This window comes from Urocitellus parryii, chromosome 7 (genome assembly GCF_045843805.1).
Source record: "Urocitellus parryii isolate mUroPar1 chromosome 7, mUroPar1.hap1, whole genome shotgun sequence".
In the NCBI taxonomy this organism is placed as follows: Eukaryota; Metazoa; Chordata; class Mammalia; order Rodentia; family Sciuridae; genus Urocitellus; species Urocitellus parryii.
The window spans coordinates 81,620,005-81,633,627 of NC_135537.1; the positions used below are offsets into that span (position 1 = coordinate 81,620,005).

At 33.0% G+C, this 13,623-nt stretch overlaps 1 protein-coding gene across 1 annotated transcript in view; it reads right to left on the minus strand.

The window, feature by feature from the left end:
- Nucleotides 1-1,270: 1,270 nt before the first annotated feature.
- The window catches only part of LOC144256259 (uncharacterized), a 461,518-nt gene continuing 449,165 nt past the window's right edge, over nucleotides 1,271-13,623 (minus strand). The window contains exon 8 of the mRNA XM_077801355.1: nucleotides 1,271-2,353. Within this exon, the coding sequence (XP_077657481.1) occupies nucleotides 1,271-2,353 (1,083 nt within the window). The remainder of the gene's footprint in view (nucleotides 2,354-13,623) is intronic.

Sequence of the window (13,623 nt, forward strand, 5' to 3'; positions counted from 1 at the left end):
CGCCGGACCTGTCCTTGTGGGTCCGGTCTGCGTTCCCCGCCGGCGCGTGTAGCTGCTGTCACTTGGCTGGTTGCTGGTCCTGACCCGCCCGCCCGTGGCTTGCAGGTTCCCCTCGCTTGCAGGCACTGGGGGAGGGGCCGGTTCCGCCCCTCAGCAGGCTTTGGGCCCGCTCTGCTGGTGTTCACAGTCCCCCTCCTACCTGCAGACACTGGGGGAGGGGACGGGCCTAGCCCTCAGCCGTCCGCCGGACCTGTCCTTGTGGGTCCGGTCTGCGTTCCCCACCGGCGCGTGTAGCTGCTGTCACTTGGCTGGTTGCTGGTCCTGACCTGCCCCTAAGATAGTTTTATTAATGTGTTGGTTTGGTACAAAAGAGGCCTTTAAGTCCAGAGATAGCTTTGGAAAAAAAAGATGATTTGAATTCAATCAATTCAAACAGAGAAACTGAGGAAAGGACAAGTGAACCTGGAGAGGTCCTCAGAAGGAAAGAGGGCCAAGGATCCAACCATGCTTCCTGCCCACTTCCATGGGCTCCTGAGTAATGGCCAGTTGGGCAAGGGTTGGAGTTTCATGGAGTCAGTGCTGCGGAGCTATCTCTGGGCAACTGCAATTTTTCTTTCTAGTATGAGGTTTCTGGTGACCAATGCGGTGTGATCTTACAACAAATGACTTTTACAGTATATAGATTTGTGAGAATTGTCTCAAATATGAATTATCTGTTTCTTGTTAACACTTGAAGCATACTTAAAACTTTGCCATATTCTTAACATTTATATGGCTCTTATCCAGTATGAATATTTGATGAACAACAATACTTTTTCCTAATAGAATAGCTTTGCCACATTCTTTGCATTTGTATGGTTTCTTCCCAGTATGAATTATCTGGTGTTGAGAAATGTGTGATTTTTGATAAAGAGCTTTGCCATATTCTTTACAGTTGTATGGCTTTCCCCCAGTATTAATTCTCTGGTGTCAAATAAGGTATGATCTTTGATTAAAAGCTTTGCCACATTCTTTGCATTTGTATGGCTTTTCTCCCATATAAAGTCTCTGGTGTTGACTAAGAAATGACTTTCAATTAGAAGCTTTGCCACATTATTGATATTTGTATGGTTTCTCCCCAGTATGAATTCTCTGGTGTTGAGTAAGGCATGATTTTTGATTAAAAGCTTTGCCACATTCTTTACATTTGTATGGCTTTTCTCCTGTATGAAGTCTCCGTGTCGAGTAAGGTGTGATCTTTGTTTAAAAGCTTTGCCACATTCTTTACATTTTATGGCTTTTCTCCTGTATGAAATCTCTGGTGTTGAGTAAGTTGTGATTTTTGATTAAAAGCTTTGGCACATTCTTTACATTTGTATGGCTTTTCTCCAGTATGAATTCTCTGGTGTTGAGTAAGGCATGATTTTTGATTAAAAGCTTTGCCACATTCTTTACATTTGTATGGCTTTTCTCCAGTATGAATTCTCTGGTGTTGTGTAAGGTGTGGTCTTTGATTAAAAGCTTTGCCACATTCTCTACATTTGTATGGCTTTTCTCCTGTATGAATTCTCTGGTGTTGTGTAAGGTGTGGTCTTTGATTAAAAGCTTTGCCACATTCTCTACATTTGTATGGCTTTTCTCCTGTATGAAGTCTCTGGTGTTGAGTAAGGTGTAATTTTTGATTAAAAGCTTTGCCACATTCTTTACATTTGTATGGCTTTACCCCAGTATGAATTATCTGGTGTTGAGTAAGGCATGATCTTTGTTTAAAAGCTTTGCCACATTCTTTACATTTGTATGGCTTTTCTCCAGTATGAATTCTCTGGTGGTGTGTAAGGTGTGATCTTTGATTAAAAGCTTTGCCACATTCTCTACATTTGTATGGCTTTTCTCCTGTATGAAGTCTCTGGTGTTGAGTAAGGCGTGATTTTTTATTAAAAGCTTTGCCACATTCTTTACATTTGTATGGCTTTTCTCCAGTATGAATTCTCTGGTGTTGAGTAAGGCATGATTTTTGATTAAAAGCTTTGCCACATTCTTTACATTTGTATGGCTTTTCTCCAGTATGAATTCTCTGGTGTTGAGTAAGGCATGATTTTTGATTAAAAGTTTTGCCACATTCTCTACATTTGTATGGCTTTTCTCCTGTATGAAGTCTCTGGTGTCGAGTAAGAAGTGAGTTTTGACTAAAAGCTTTGGCACATTCTTTACATTTGTATGGCTTTTCTCCAGTATGAATTTTCTGGTGTTCAGTAAGGTATGATTTTCTATTAAAAGCTTTGCCACATTCTTTACATTTCCAGATTTTCTCTCCAGTATGATTACTGAAGTGTTTAAAAAGGTTTGAGCAACACTTAAAGACATTTTCACATTTCTTCAATTTGTAAGGTATATCTCCATTGTAAAGCCTATGATTTTTAGTAATGGATGGAATTTGAGTAAAATTTTTTTCACATTCTTTACTTATGGAGGATTTATCACTGCTCTGATAAACAACTGAGGAATCTTTAAATGCTTTTACATATTTTTTACATTTGTAGGGCTTCTCATCCATACTAATTCTCTGGAGTTCAGGAATTCTTGTAGTTTTATTAAAAGTGCTTTCACATACCTTATATCTGTAATTTGTCTCTTGATTATGAAAGCTTGAATAAATAAATTTTGGGCATGGATTAAAAACTTTTTCACATTTATCATTGTAAAGCTCTTTTAAATGATCACATGGGTGTTTTCTAGGATTTAAAAAAGAAGAAAATTTTAATGAATCTCACAGAATTTACATTATTTTACACCACATCTAATATACTGCTAATTACCTAGGGTAGAGATTGTCTACAGGTCCTGAAAGATTTATTATAAATATAGAGGTCTGTCTGAGTATCTACATATACCTTTAAATTAAGCAATGGTAGGTAAGTACAAATACTCCCACATTCATTATAATTCCATGCATTGCCACACGGAGAAACTGTTCATTGCATCATTTTTGTAAAGTAATAATCATCTCCTCCTCCTTCTCCTCCTCCTTCTTCTCCTCCTCCTCCTCCTCCTCTTCTTCTTCTATCTTATCTACAGAAATATTTGTAGATATTTACAAAATGGTGCATTTCAAATTATTCCAGTGACCAACTAAAGCATGAAGTAGACTACATAGAAAATTTCATTTTTTAGAGGAAGGGTATAATTACAAAATGCTGTGCAAATATATTTAAAAGCACACACGTGTCCTCAAATATGACTGCCATATGTGTTGTTGTCTCTCTCCAGCTTAGCCAATGCCCCATATCTCTACAGTTCCACCTTGCCTCCAACACACTATTGTCTGGCTTTAATTTGCGGGGAATACTGCAGGCACTGAGACATAATCATGGCCCTGATGTGCCAGAGCATTTTTCATTAAGCCAAAGAGGAAACTGCATCTGAGCTGGACTGCTCAATTTTCCAGCAAAAATATCTATTACTGAGGGTGTTGTTAAAATTCTTTCTATGTAACTAGCTCACTGAAATCAGTTAGAGAATACTTTTGATTTGTTGAAAACATATTACTTGAGATGCACAGATGAGTAGTGCGAGGGCCTCAGAAAAATCTAATGGAAACAGGATTTAGTTCACTGGGGACATGTATAGGATCCAGGAAGTCTCTGGATCTCCCATTCCATCCACACCACAGAATGCATAGATCTTTTGGGATATTCACTTGGAGTCTGGTCAAAATCCCTGTTGCTATGAAGATGAAGCAGTGCATGTCAGATGGAGCTGCTGAAAGATATCTATGAACTGTGCATGTAATTAAAAAAAAAAGCATGGAAGCCATTAGGGAAAAAAGTCTGGTATCTGGGAACTCACAGTTGAAATCCAGCTCATTTGAGACTATCCAGTACATGTTATATACTACCTAGTTTTGTCTAAATTCAGCATGGCACTAGAGATGGTATCATCCACTGGAGCGACATAGCCACATAACATCACAGAGATGGGTGAGACTTGCCAGAATGCCAATCAACCTGTCTGAAGAAAGACTCTTCCTGTTGAAATCTCATTCCTACCTTTGATGTATACTCCCTTAAATAAAAAATGGAAAAATTATCTAGTCATTGTTTTTTAGATCCTATGTGATCTACAGAACATATAAGGTGCTTTACCTCTTTTAACATAAGTTATGGCCCTGTCTCATATTCCTTTACTATTTACTGTCTTGGTATCCATACCTGTTCTTTATTAAGTTTTGCAAAAAATATTTTATTTCTTGTTCTTCTGAAAATTCTTGGTTTTGATTAGAAGTCAGATCTGAAAAAAATTAAAATAGCAAGTTATTTCACTTAAGACACTATGGTGAATATACTCTGCAAATATATAAAACCTTATCAAGGTGTGTGGGGGGAGTAGCCACAGAACAGTATGATTCAAGGCCATTATTACTCAAAAAATATATAGAATTTACTAAAATATGCTGACAAACACTGTGAGAACTTTGAAAATCATCTTAAGAATTTGTAGCACCACAGATGAGGACAACATTCAAACTGACTGATATTATCACAATCACAGCCCTTTACTTCAACATATTTGAACTCCACTTGTGACTCAAATGTTGCAGAAAATAAATTTCTCATTTAGTTATTTTTAATCTTTGTGGGGAGTATTTCTTAGGATTAAACACACTGGTATTCTATCACTAAACTACATCCATAGACCTTCCTATGTTTATACTTTTTTTTTGAGACAGTTTATTATAACAATGCTGAAATTTATTTCAAACTGGCATTCCACTGCCTTAGATTCCCAATTATATGGAATTACATTTATATATCATTGAACATGACCTATTTTTGTTTACTTTGTAACTTCCAAATATTTTCCAAAAAGACTATAATGATCTAGTTTAACAGATTTTAAATAGAAAAATCCCAATGAAAATAATAGCTCACACAATAAAGGGTATACTCAACTCAAGCACACAAATAATTGAGAGTTGGAAAATATATGTTGTTAATTATCTAAGCAATGCCCAATAACCACTTGAAAGATATTTATTAAACTAAATAAGAATGTAGAAAATTGAAAAAAAATCAGAAAAAAAGCAACAGAAAAAGTAGAAATTATCTGCTAGAAATATTCTTTAAAAAATGTCTCAGGCTGGGGATACATTTTAGATGGTAGATTGCTTGCCTCATATGCAAAAGGCTAGGCTTGATCCGCAGAACCACCACCCCCCTCACACACACACAGTCTCATCAATTAAAAATTTGAGGAAGAAAATATATCAAAGGCTAGAATTAATTAAAAGACACAGGTAATAATGGTCACAGTGGTGCATGACTTTAATCCCAGCATCTCGGAAGGCTGAGACAGGAGGATCACGAGTTCAAAGACAGACTCAGCAATGTGAGGCACTAAGCAGCTCAGTGAGACCCTGTCTCTAAATGAAATACACAATAGTGCTGGTGATGTGACTCAATGGTTGAGTGCTCCTGAGTTAAATTCCCAATAAATAAATAAATAAATTAAAGAAAAAAGTTAATAAATTTATAATCAAACTTTTAAAACTCTTCAAGAAAAAATTGATATAACTAAGAAAAAGAGAAATTTTATTTAAAAAGATATTCTTTTATGATTAATAGTTGATTTCTTTGCAGAAGACTTCCAGAAAGGAATTGGGATATATAGGTATGTATGTTGAAAGAAAAAGAAAATATGAACCTAGAATACTTTATCAACCAATACCATTTTTTTGAACTTTAAGAAAAATATATGCTTTCAAGATATGAAAATATTCAAAAATTGCTTTACTTCTTGACCTTCTGTAAGAGAAATAATCAGTGAAATATTTCCAATAAAATAAATCTGCACAACAGAAATCATATACAATTTGAAAGCTTTTGTGGAAAAGAAAATTTACAAATATATATTTTATTTTACTTTCATTGTACACAAAACATTTCATTCTACTATAGAATGTGGAAAACTAAAGCATAAAAATTATCATAAATCTTTGTTATTAGTATAAATCAGAAAAGCAGGTGTGACATCATGTGACATCAGTGTCTTTGCATGTGTAACACAGAAAAGCAGGTGTGACATCAGTGTCTTTGCATGTGCAACACAGAAAAGCAGGTGTGACATCATGTGACATCATGTGACATCAGTGTCTTTACATGTACAACACATGTAAAGACACTGATCGTTTTAGAAAACCAGAATTACTTCAGATTAAAATGTAGTGCAAACTAAGTACTTTAGTTTTTTCATTATTTTTTCTTTAGTTATACATGACAGTAGAATGTATCTTCACATATCATACATTCATAAATTATAACAACCTATTCTTTTGGTGGTAAATTATGTGAAGTTACACTGGTTGTATATTCATTTAAGAATATAAGAATGTTCTTTTCAATTTATTCTACTGTTTTCATGCACTTAAATAATTCCAAAATAATGACAAAATAAAAATCAAAGATAAAAAGAAATAGATAAAAATAAAATATCACAATAAAAATGTATGAACTACAAATTAAGGCATATTTTAATAGAAAAATTATAAGAAATCAACAAAACCTGAAAACTATAGAAGTTCTTCCTCATCAATAATTTAAGTATCAATAAACTATTTTGAAAAAAAAACTAATCAAAACACAATATGACAAACAAAATTAAACCTAAAAAACATGTTAACTATGTCAGATGTAAATCTACAAAAGATTCTTTTTAGATATAAGGTCACAAAAAGACTAAAAACAAAAGGATAAAACAAATATTACATTCAAAATTGTTGATAATATTTATATAAATAAGAGACAAAGTAGAATATTATATAAAAAATATGGCACATCCCTAGAATACAATCATAGTGAATAAATTTGTAACTCCAATAATGTTTTTCATATACAGAAAGAAAACACAGACAAAATTCAACATCATAGAAAGCAACAAAGTAATAATAGGAGACATCAATCCCCAATTAATGCAAAGAATAAAAAAATAGCATTTCACTTTTACCCAAGGAATAAAAAAACCTTCAAAAAACATTGAAAACCATTTTGGCTTACAGAGGCAATATTCTCTATAGTCTATGGAACATTATTCCAAAGAGAACAGGTTAAAAGCACAAAACAAATGTTAACAGATATTACAATATTGAAGTTGCATTGTAACATAATAAGTTGGAAATCAAAAGCAAAAGTGATATTTAAAATTTATAAGTATGAATTTAAAGCCAAATTCAGCAATTAAGCAAGGCCCTAAGTAACTTATCTAGACATTGTCACAAAATGAAATATAAAAATAGCTGCCAGCCAGGTGTGATAACACACTTGTAATTCAAGCAACTTGGGAGTCTGAGATAGCAGGATTGTGAGTTCAAATCCAGTCTCATCAAAAGCAAGGTGCTAAGCAACTGAAGGAGACCATGTTTCTAAATTAAATAAAAAATGGGGCTTGGGATGCAGTCAGGGGGAAGTGCACCTAAGATCAATAACCAGTACCCTTCCCAAAAAAAGGGTGTAGATGTGGCTCAGTGGTTAAACACCTCTGCTACAGAAAAAAAAGCCTATAGCACTCAATGTAATCTACGAAGTCCATGTAATACCAATAAAAAAAATCAATATTATTGTTGCATGTACAAAATAAGTTATTTGAACAATTCTATGGAATAACCTGGATGCATACATAATTACACATATTAAAATTTAAAGAAAATGCTTCATTATATAAAAATAATAAAAGTTAAAATATTCAATACATTTATGTTAATTTGAGGTTAAATGAGGAAGCCATGAGTAATAAAACTGAAAGTACATCAATTATCCCTCAACTTGATGGTCAAATCAAAATATATTTACATATCTATTCTCATTAAAACAACATTCAATAGAGATCAATGTGGCAAGCCAATCAAATTACATTTCACATGACTACATAAAGGCAATTTAGAATGAACTATGAAAAGTTTTAAAACTTTACAAAGATAAGAAATTATATAATATCTACAATGATCAACTTTTAGGATAGTATATTAAGTGAAATAGTAATTCACACACACAAAAAAAACCACAAATACAAGGTAGTTCTACATATAAGAGATATCTACTGTTGCCAAATATAGAGACCAAAAAGAATGGCATCAGGGATGAAAAAGTGAGACAAAGGAGCACTTGTTTGGAGGAAAAATGAACTTACTTTTTATGTGATACATACTTTCTAGAAAAAAATCTTACAAAACAATTTAAATGAACACTATTAACCAATAAATTCAAAATATATAAGACAGTAGGTTCAGGAAAGTTGTACAGCATACAGTTTTGATCACAATTAAAAATTTGACAAATAACATAAAAGATAAACAGAATTGTAAACATCTTTATGGTACCTTAAAAATGCTAAAGTCTTACTCCTAGATGAAAGAACAGATTCATATATAGAGAGATAATGAATATGCCATTAATTCTAGTTACTTGGAAGAAAGGCTGAGGCATGTAAACAGAATTTCAGCTTTAGCTACTTAGCAAGAGTCTTTTGTAAACTAAAATTCAAAAGGGGGTGATGATGTGGCTCAATATTATAAGAACCTCTGAGTTCAATACACAGTGTGTGTGTGTGTGTGTGTGTGTGTGTGTGTGTGTACTTAGATACATTATATGATTAAGCACAAGAACTGAGTATAAACAATCAAGGTACTATATAAAAATAATATATAAAAGAGGTAATATTTATACATATAAGTAAAATCATAGAATACTTGATTGAAAATTGGCACATGGTTCAAGTGCAGTTTAATTTCAACTAATGTTTTCCTAAAGTGACAAATCATGATAATTTCTATTCAATTATAACATATAGATATAGAAATAAAAACAATATCACTGATGTGAGAAAACCTAATGAACAACACTGAAGCTCTCTAAAGAGTGAAACTCAAAAAAAAAAAAAAAAACAAAACACACAAGAATTAGAGAAATGTAATCCACAAAATTTTGGATAATTGTATTACAATAGAAATATTTCTTTTAACTTTTTTGAAGTGATAGGTGGACAGAATGCATTTATTATATCTGTTTATTTTTATGTAGTGCTAAGGAACAAACACAATGCCTCACACATGTGAGGCAAGCCCTCTGCCACTAAACTAAAGCTTCAGCCCTGAAAATTCTTCTTTAAACCACATTGATCAGCTATAGTTACATAACCACTAGGAGCAGGTATTGTGAAATACTGCTATTCATTATGTGGCAGGAAAATTTCACAGAATATCCAGTATAAGCATTCATATAAAGCTCTGATGAGAAAATTTTGAATGAATAAATATTTAAATTATATTAAAAAACTCTCCTATAATATTAATATATTACAATGATTTTATCTAGAAATATTTGGAAATGAGCAAATTTTCTAAAGAGCCTCTAAATACCAATAAATGTCAGGTTATGAATATCCTCACAGGTATTGTGGAATACTTTGTAGGAATTTTGACTGTGGAAATATACAGAGAAGCATTCCTCTGGTGAGCAAACTCCCAGGGGTAACAGGTACTCTGCTTCCCACCCTTAGAATGCCCCCCAATTTCCCCAGGAACTAGTAAAATAATAAAACACACTTGCAATGTCAAGCTGCTATAGCAATTCCCTGCTTGAAAAGGCTCTGCACTAGAGGGTTATCAGCCTCAAATATGATCTCTGGCACACAGCTCCTGGGAATAAAGGAACTCTCTTTATAGATAAGCACAATGTTTCACTGAGCCTAAACCTGTCCACACAACAGTAAGTTTATATAATGGACTTTCTTGAGAGCTACACAAAACTCCTAACATTGCATATTGCAACTGAGAAATAAGGTCCATAATGTTGCTAAGTTTCTAACCTGCCTAGTAATAAAATGAACAATATGTAGTAGTGATGCTAATGACCTAGATTAACCTACTGATATAAAAAAAGCTCGGCAGCTTGGCCTCCATGCCATTATGCCACCTTTCCTGCTTCTTGTCTCTGTCTTTTATTTTTAATTTTCCTTCAATGCTTTGTTAATTTGAATGTAGGGAGATCACTGGAGAACAAAAAGGAGCTTAAATAATTGATAAGCATGGTGAACATAGAACATGGAATTCTCTATAATTATTGCAACAGAAACAAACCTAGGCTTCAAAAAAATTAATTGTGTCAGATTTTAGTCTATTAATTAACATTTTAAAATGTGAATTCCTCTTTGACATTTGAACTGCTTATCTGTATTCTTTGCTTCATTAATTTCTACCCACTTTGATATATGTCTACTGTCAGTTTTCTTTTAAATCCCAAGGTTATTTCTTTGGGGACAGAAAGGTGACCAAGGACAACTTATAGACAACAAGATGTTTTTGATGGAAAATAGAATATGTCACATTTTGTTATTTTCTTGGTAACTACAGAAGTCTTTTTAATGTTGTCCTCCATAGGGAAAAAAAAAGAGAAAACATTCTATAAGATTCTACACAATTATTTTCCAAATCATTTTTTTCAGACAAAAACACTGAAATACTTTGAAACCATTTTTATTCTCTACATTGTGAGCACTACTTAGAAATGATAAGTTAAACATAAAGAAAAATCTTTAACATTTTCTTTTCTACATAAACAAATGCCCAATCTTTGTCCTAAAAACAAGAAACTAAAACTTTTTCATGCAAAATAGAAGCTGGCATAAGATACTCTATACAGTTAAAAAATTAAATATTGGTTTTGAATTAGAAATTCTGAATGAAATTTAGGCTCACCAATAAAGAGTAGGTTTCTATAGATCTCTAACATCACATCTCCATATAAAGTCTGCTGAGAAGGGTCCAGGCATTTCCATTCCTCTTCAGAAAAATCAATGACCACATCCCTTAATGTCAATGGTTCCTGAAATAAAAATGAATAAATACATATCACATAAACCATATGATTAATGACATAGTATTTAATTTCATACACATTTTAATGAGAGTGAAAAGAGGTGGCTTTCACATTTGGTAGTGATGTCAACCATTCAATAAGATACTTTTTTTTGTGGTGCTGGGGATTGAATCCAGGGCCTTGTGCATGAAAGGCAAGCACTCTACCAACTGAGCTATAACCCCAGCCTCAATAATTCATTATAAGCAGTAAAATTGGTGGATAAATTTGGTATAATAAAACCCAGGGAGCAACACATATGAAGCAAAACACTGAAGCAAAAAAAATGAAAAAAAAATCCAACATAATTCCAAAGGATATATAATAGTTGCAATTAGTTATTGAATATTCAAAAGAAGCACAACTAAACAAAGCAATGATACTTGAGACAGGCATAGCAAAATTATAAGTAATAACTATACTCATACGACAGTGGTCACCTCAGTGTGTAGAAGACATAAGAGATCACTAAAGACACACCAAAACTTTCAACAGTCCACATATTTATTTGAATGGTTATCTCCAAAGTTGTCTATCTTCTCATTATTTAAACATACCATAAATCTTACTATATCTAAAAAATTACGTTTACTTCTTCAGACTACAACATCACAACTCACTTCTAAAACAATAAAATAAAATTTTTAACTATCAAACTATTACAAAACACTTAGGTACTTGGGTCAACTTGAATTACATGGCACAAAGTTATAACAAAAACAAATTTAAAAAGCAAATTAAGTGAATAGACTGTTAGTCTCTCAGTTCATAGGAAAACTGACACATCAGGTTTAACATCCCCAGATTTATAAAACCACTCTCACTGTGAAACTGTATCCTCACCTGGTTCATTTCAAAGTAGAAAGTGAGAGAATACTAAGCAGTTAAGAAAAAAATTCTGAAAGGTTCTGGCACCCTAACCGCCTCCCTGACAGCATGGAAATACTCCCTTTTCCAGGGTGTCACTTATCACTAGTGAACCAACACATACATGAAGTTAGTTTAACATTCTGATCTGTGATGTCTTTCTTCTGAAACAACATTATTATTATTTTTTTTTAAATTAGGGATGTAACCCAGGGGCTCTCTACCCCTGAAATGCATTTCAAGAAGTTTTGATTTTTTTTTTTTAAATTGTGATAAACGGGCTTACAAAGTTGCTTAGGGTCTCTAAATTACTGAGACTGGACTCAAATTTACTTTCTTCCTACCTCATTTTTCCCACATCACTGTGATTACAGGTTGTGCCACTACTCCTGACTCTGCAACCACTTTTGATATCAAATGTGCAAACAACAACCAGTATTTCAACAATTAGTAGTTTAATAATTCAATTCTGATACCATCTAGTACAGATCCCACAAGTTTGGTGTTATGCCTATAAAATTTTACTACCTGAAGTGCCAGTTTAAAGCCCCAGAATAGAATAATATTTATACTTATGATTCATTTCCTATAAATTATGGGTCTCTACATCTACACACTCAAGTTACTTATTCTGATAAAAAAGAACACACTTATGTATACCAGCTTCTTATAAATTATGTAAATTTGGAAGTTGACAATTGAAACCTTGCATAAAATATAAAAAATGTCAGAGGAAAGTGGGACACTATATAGGCCATTTTAAGAAATAACTGGTTGAATATATTACCTCCAATTTTTTTCTGTTCTGCTACCAAAAAGCCCCCTTCCCAATATGATTTAGAAGATCCCCACTATTTTAAATATGCTGGTTCAGATACTCATTCTGAATATTCCCATTGTTTTCCATAAAAAAATTGAACACTTTTACATTCAGGGGCAAGAACAAAATATTTGTCAAAAAAAAAAAAGTGAAGCTTAAGTCTCTCCTTTATGTGAAACCCTTAGAATATTGAGCCATCTCATGTCAGCCCAAAACAACATACACACAATTTTCTTAAAACTCCTAAGTATTCGTTGGCTTCAGGGTAAAGGATACTTCATTTGGAATTTTGATTTATTTTTTTGGTATGGGGGCATTCTACAACTAAGATATATTCTAGGCCTTTTAATTTTTTTTTTTTTTTGAGACAGTGTCTCACTAAGTTGCTACACTAAGCTTCAACTTTGATCTTTCTTCCTCAACCTCCAGGTGGTTGTGATTACTGGCATGTCCTAATATGCCCAGAAAGAAATGAATTTCTAACCTCCTTTGGTCCATTTTTCTTTCACCTTATTTATTTGCTATTTCTTCTAAAAAGAAACCCTTGACAGCCTAAGATTTTGGATGCATCCATATCTTATGTTTGATGAATTTGAAGTATTGCAATGTAGATTTAGAAAAACAAAAGCTGCTTATTACCTATCTCTGAATTTTTCTAATTTGACATTCTAGAAATAGCCCCACAGCAATGAAAATTATAGCCACAGATACAATTAAGATCTTACTTAACCTTCAATGATGTTCTTTTACAGGCTTAAAAAATTACCTTAGTTTGAATATAATTTTATTTGAAATTTGCCTCTATATTTTCTCTTTGGAAACTTTAAAAAAATCTTTCAAATATTAGTGATAAATTACATTTTATAGGTAATAAAAATGTTAGAATAAGTGAGAGATGCTCAATCCACCATCCTATTTACTTAAATATTTAGTTACTACCCCAAACATGAGGCACTACATTAAGTCTTCCAATTAGCATATAGTGAGTTTTTCCTTGAAGATGTCTGCACAAACGCATTAGGATATTTTTTTTTCTAAATCCTTGCTACAGTT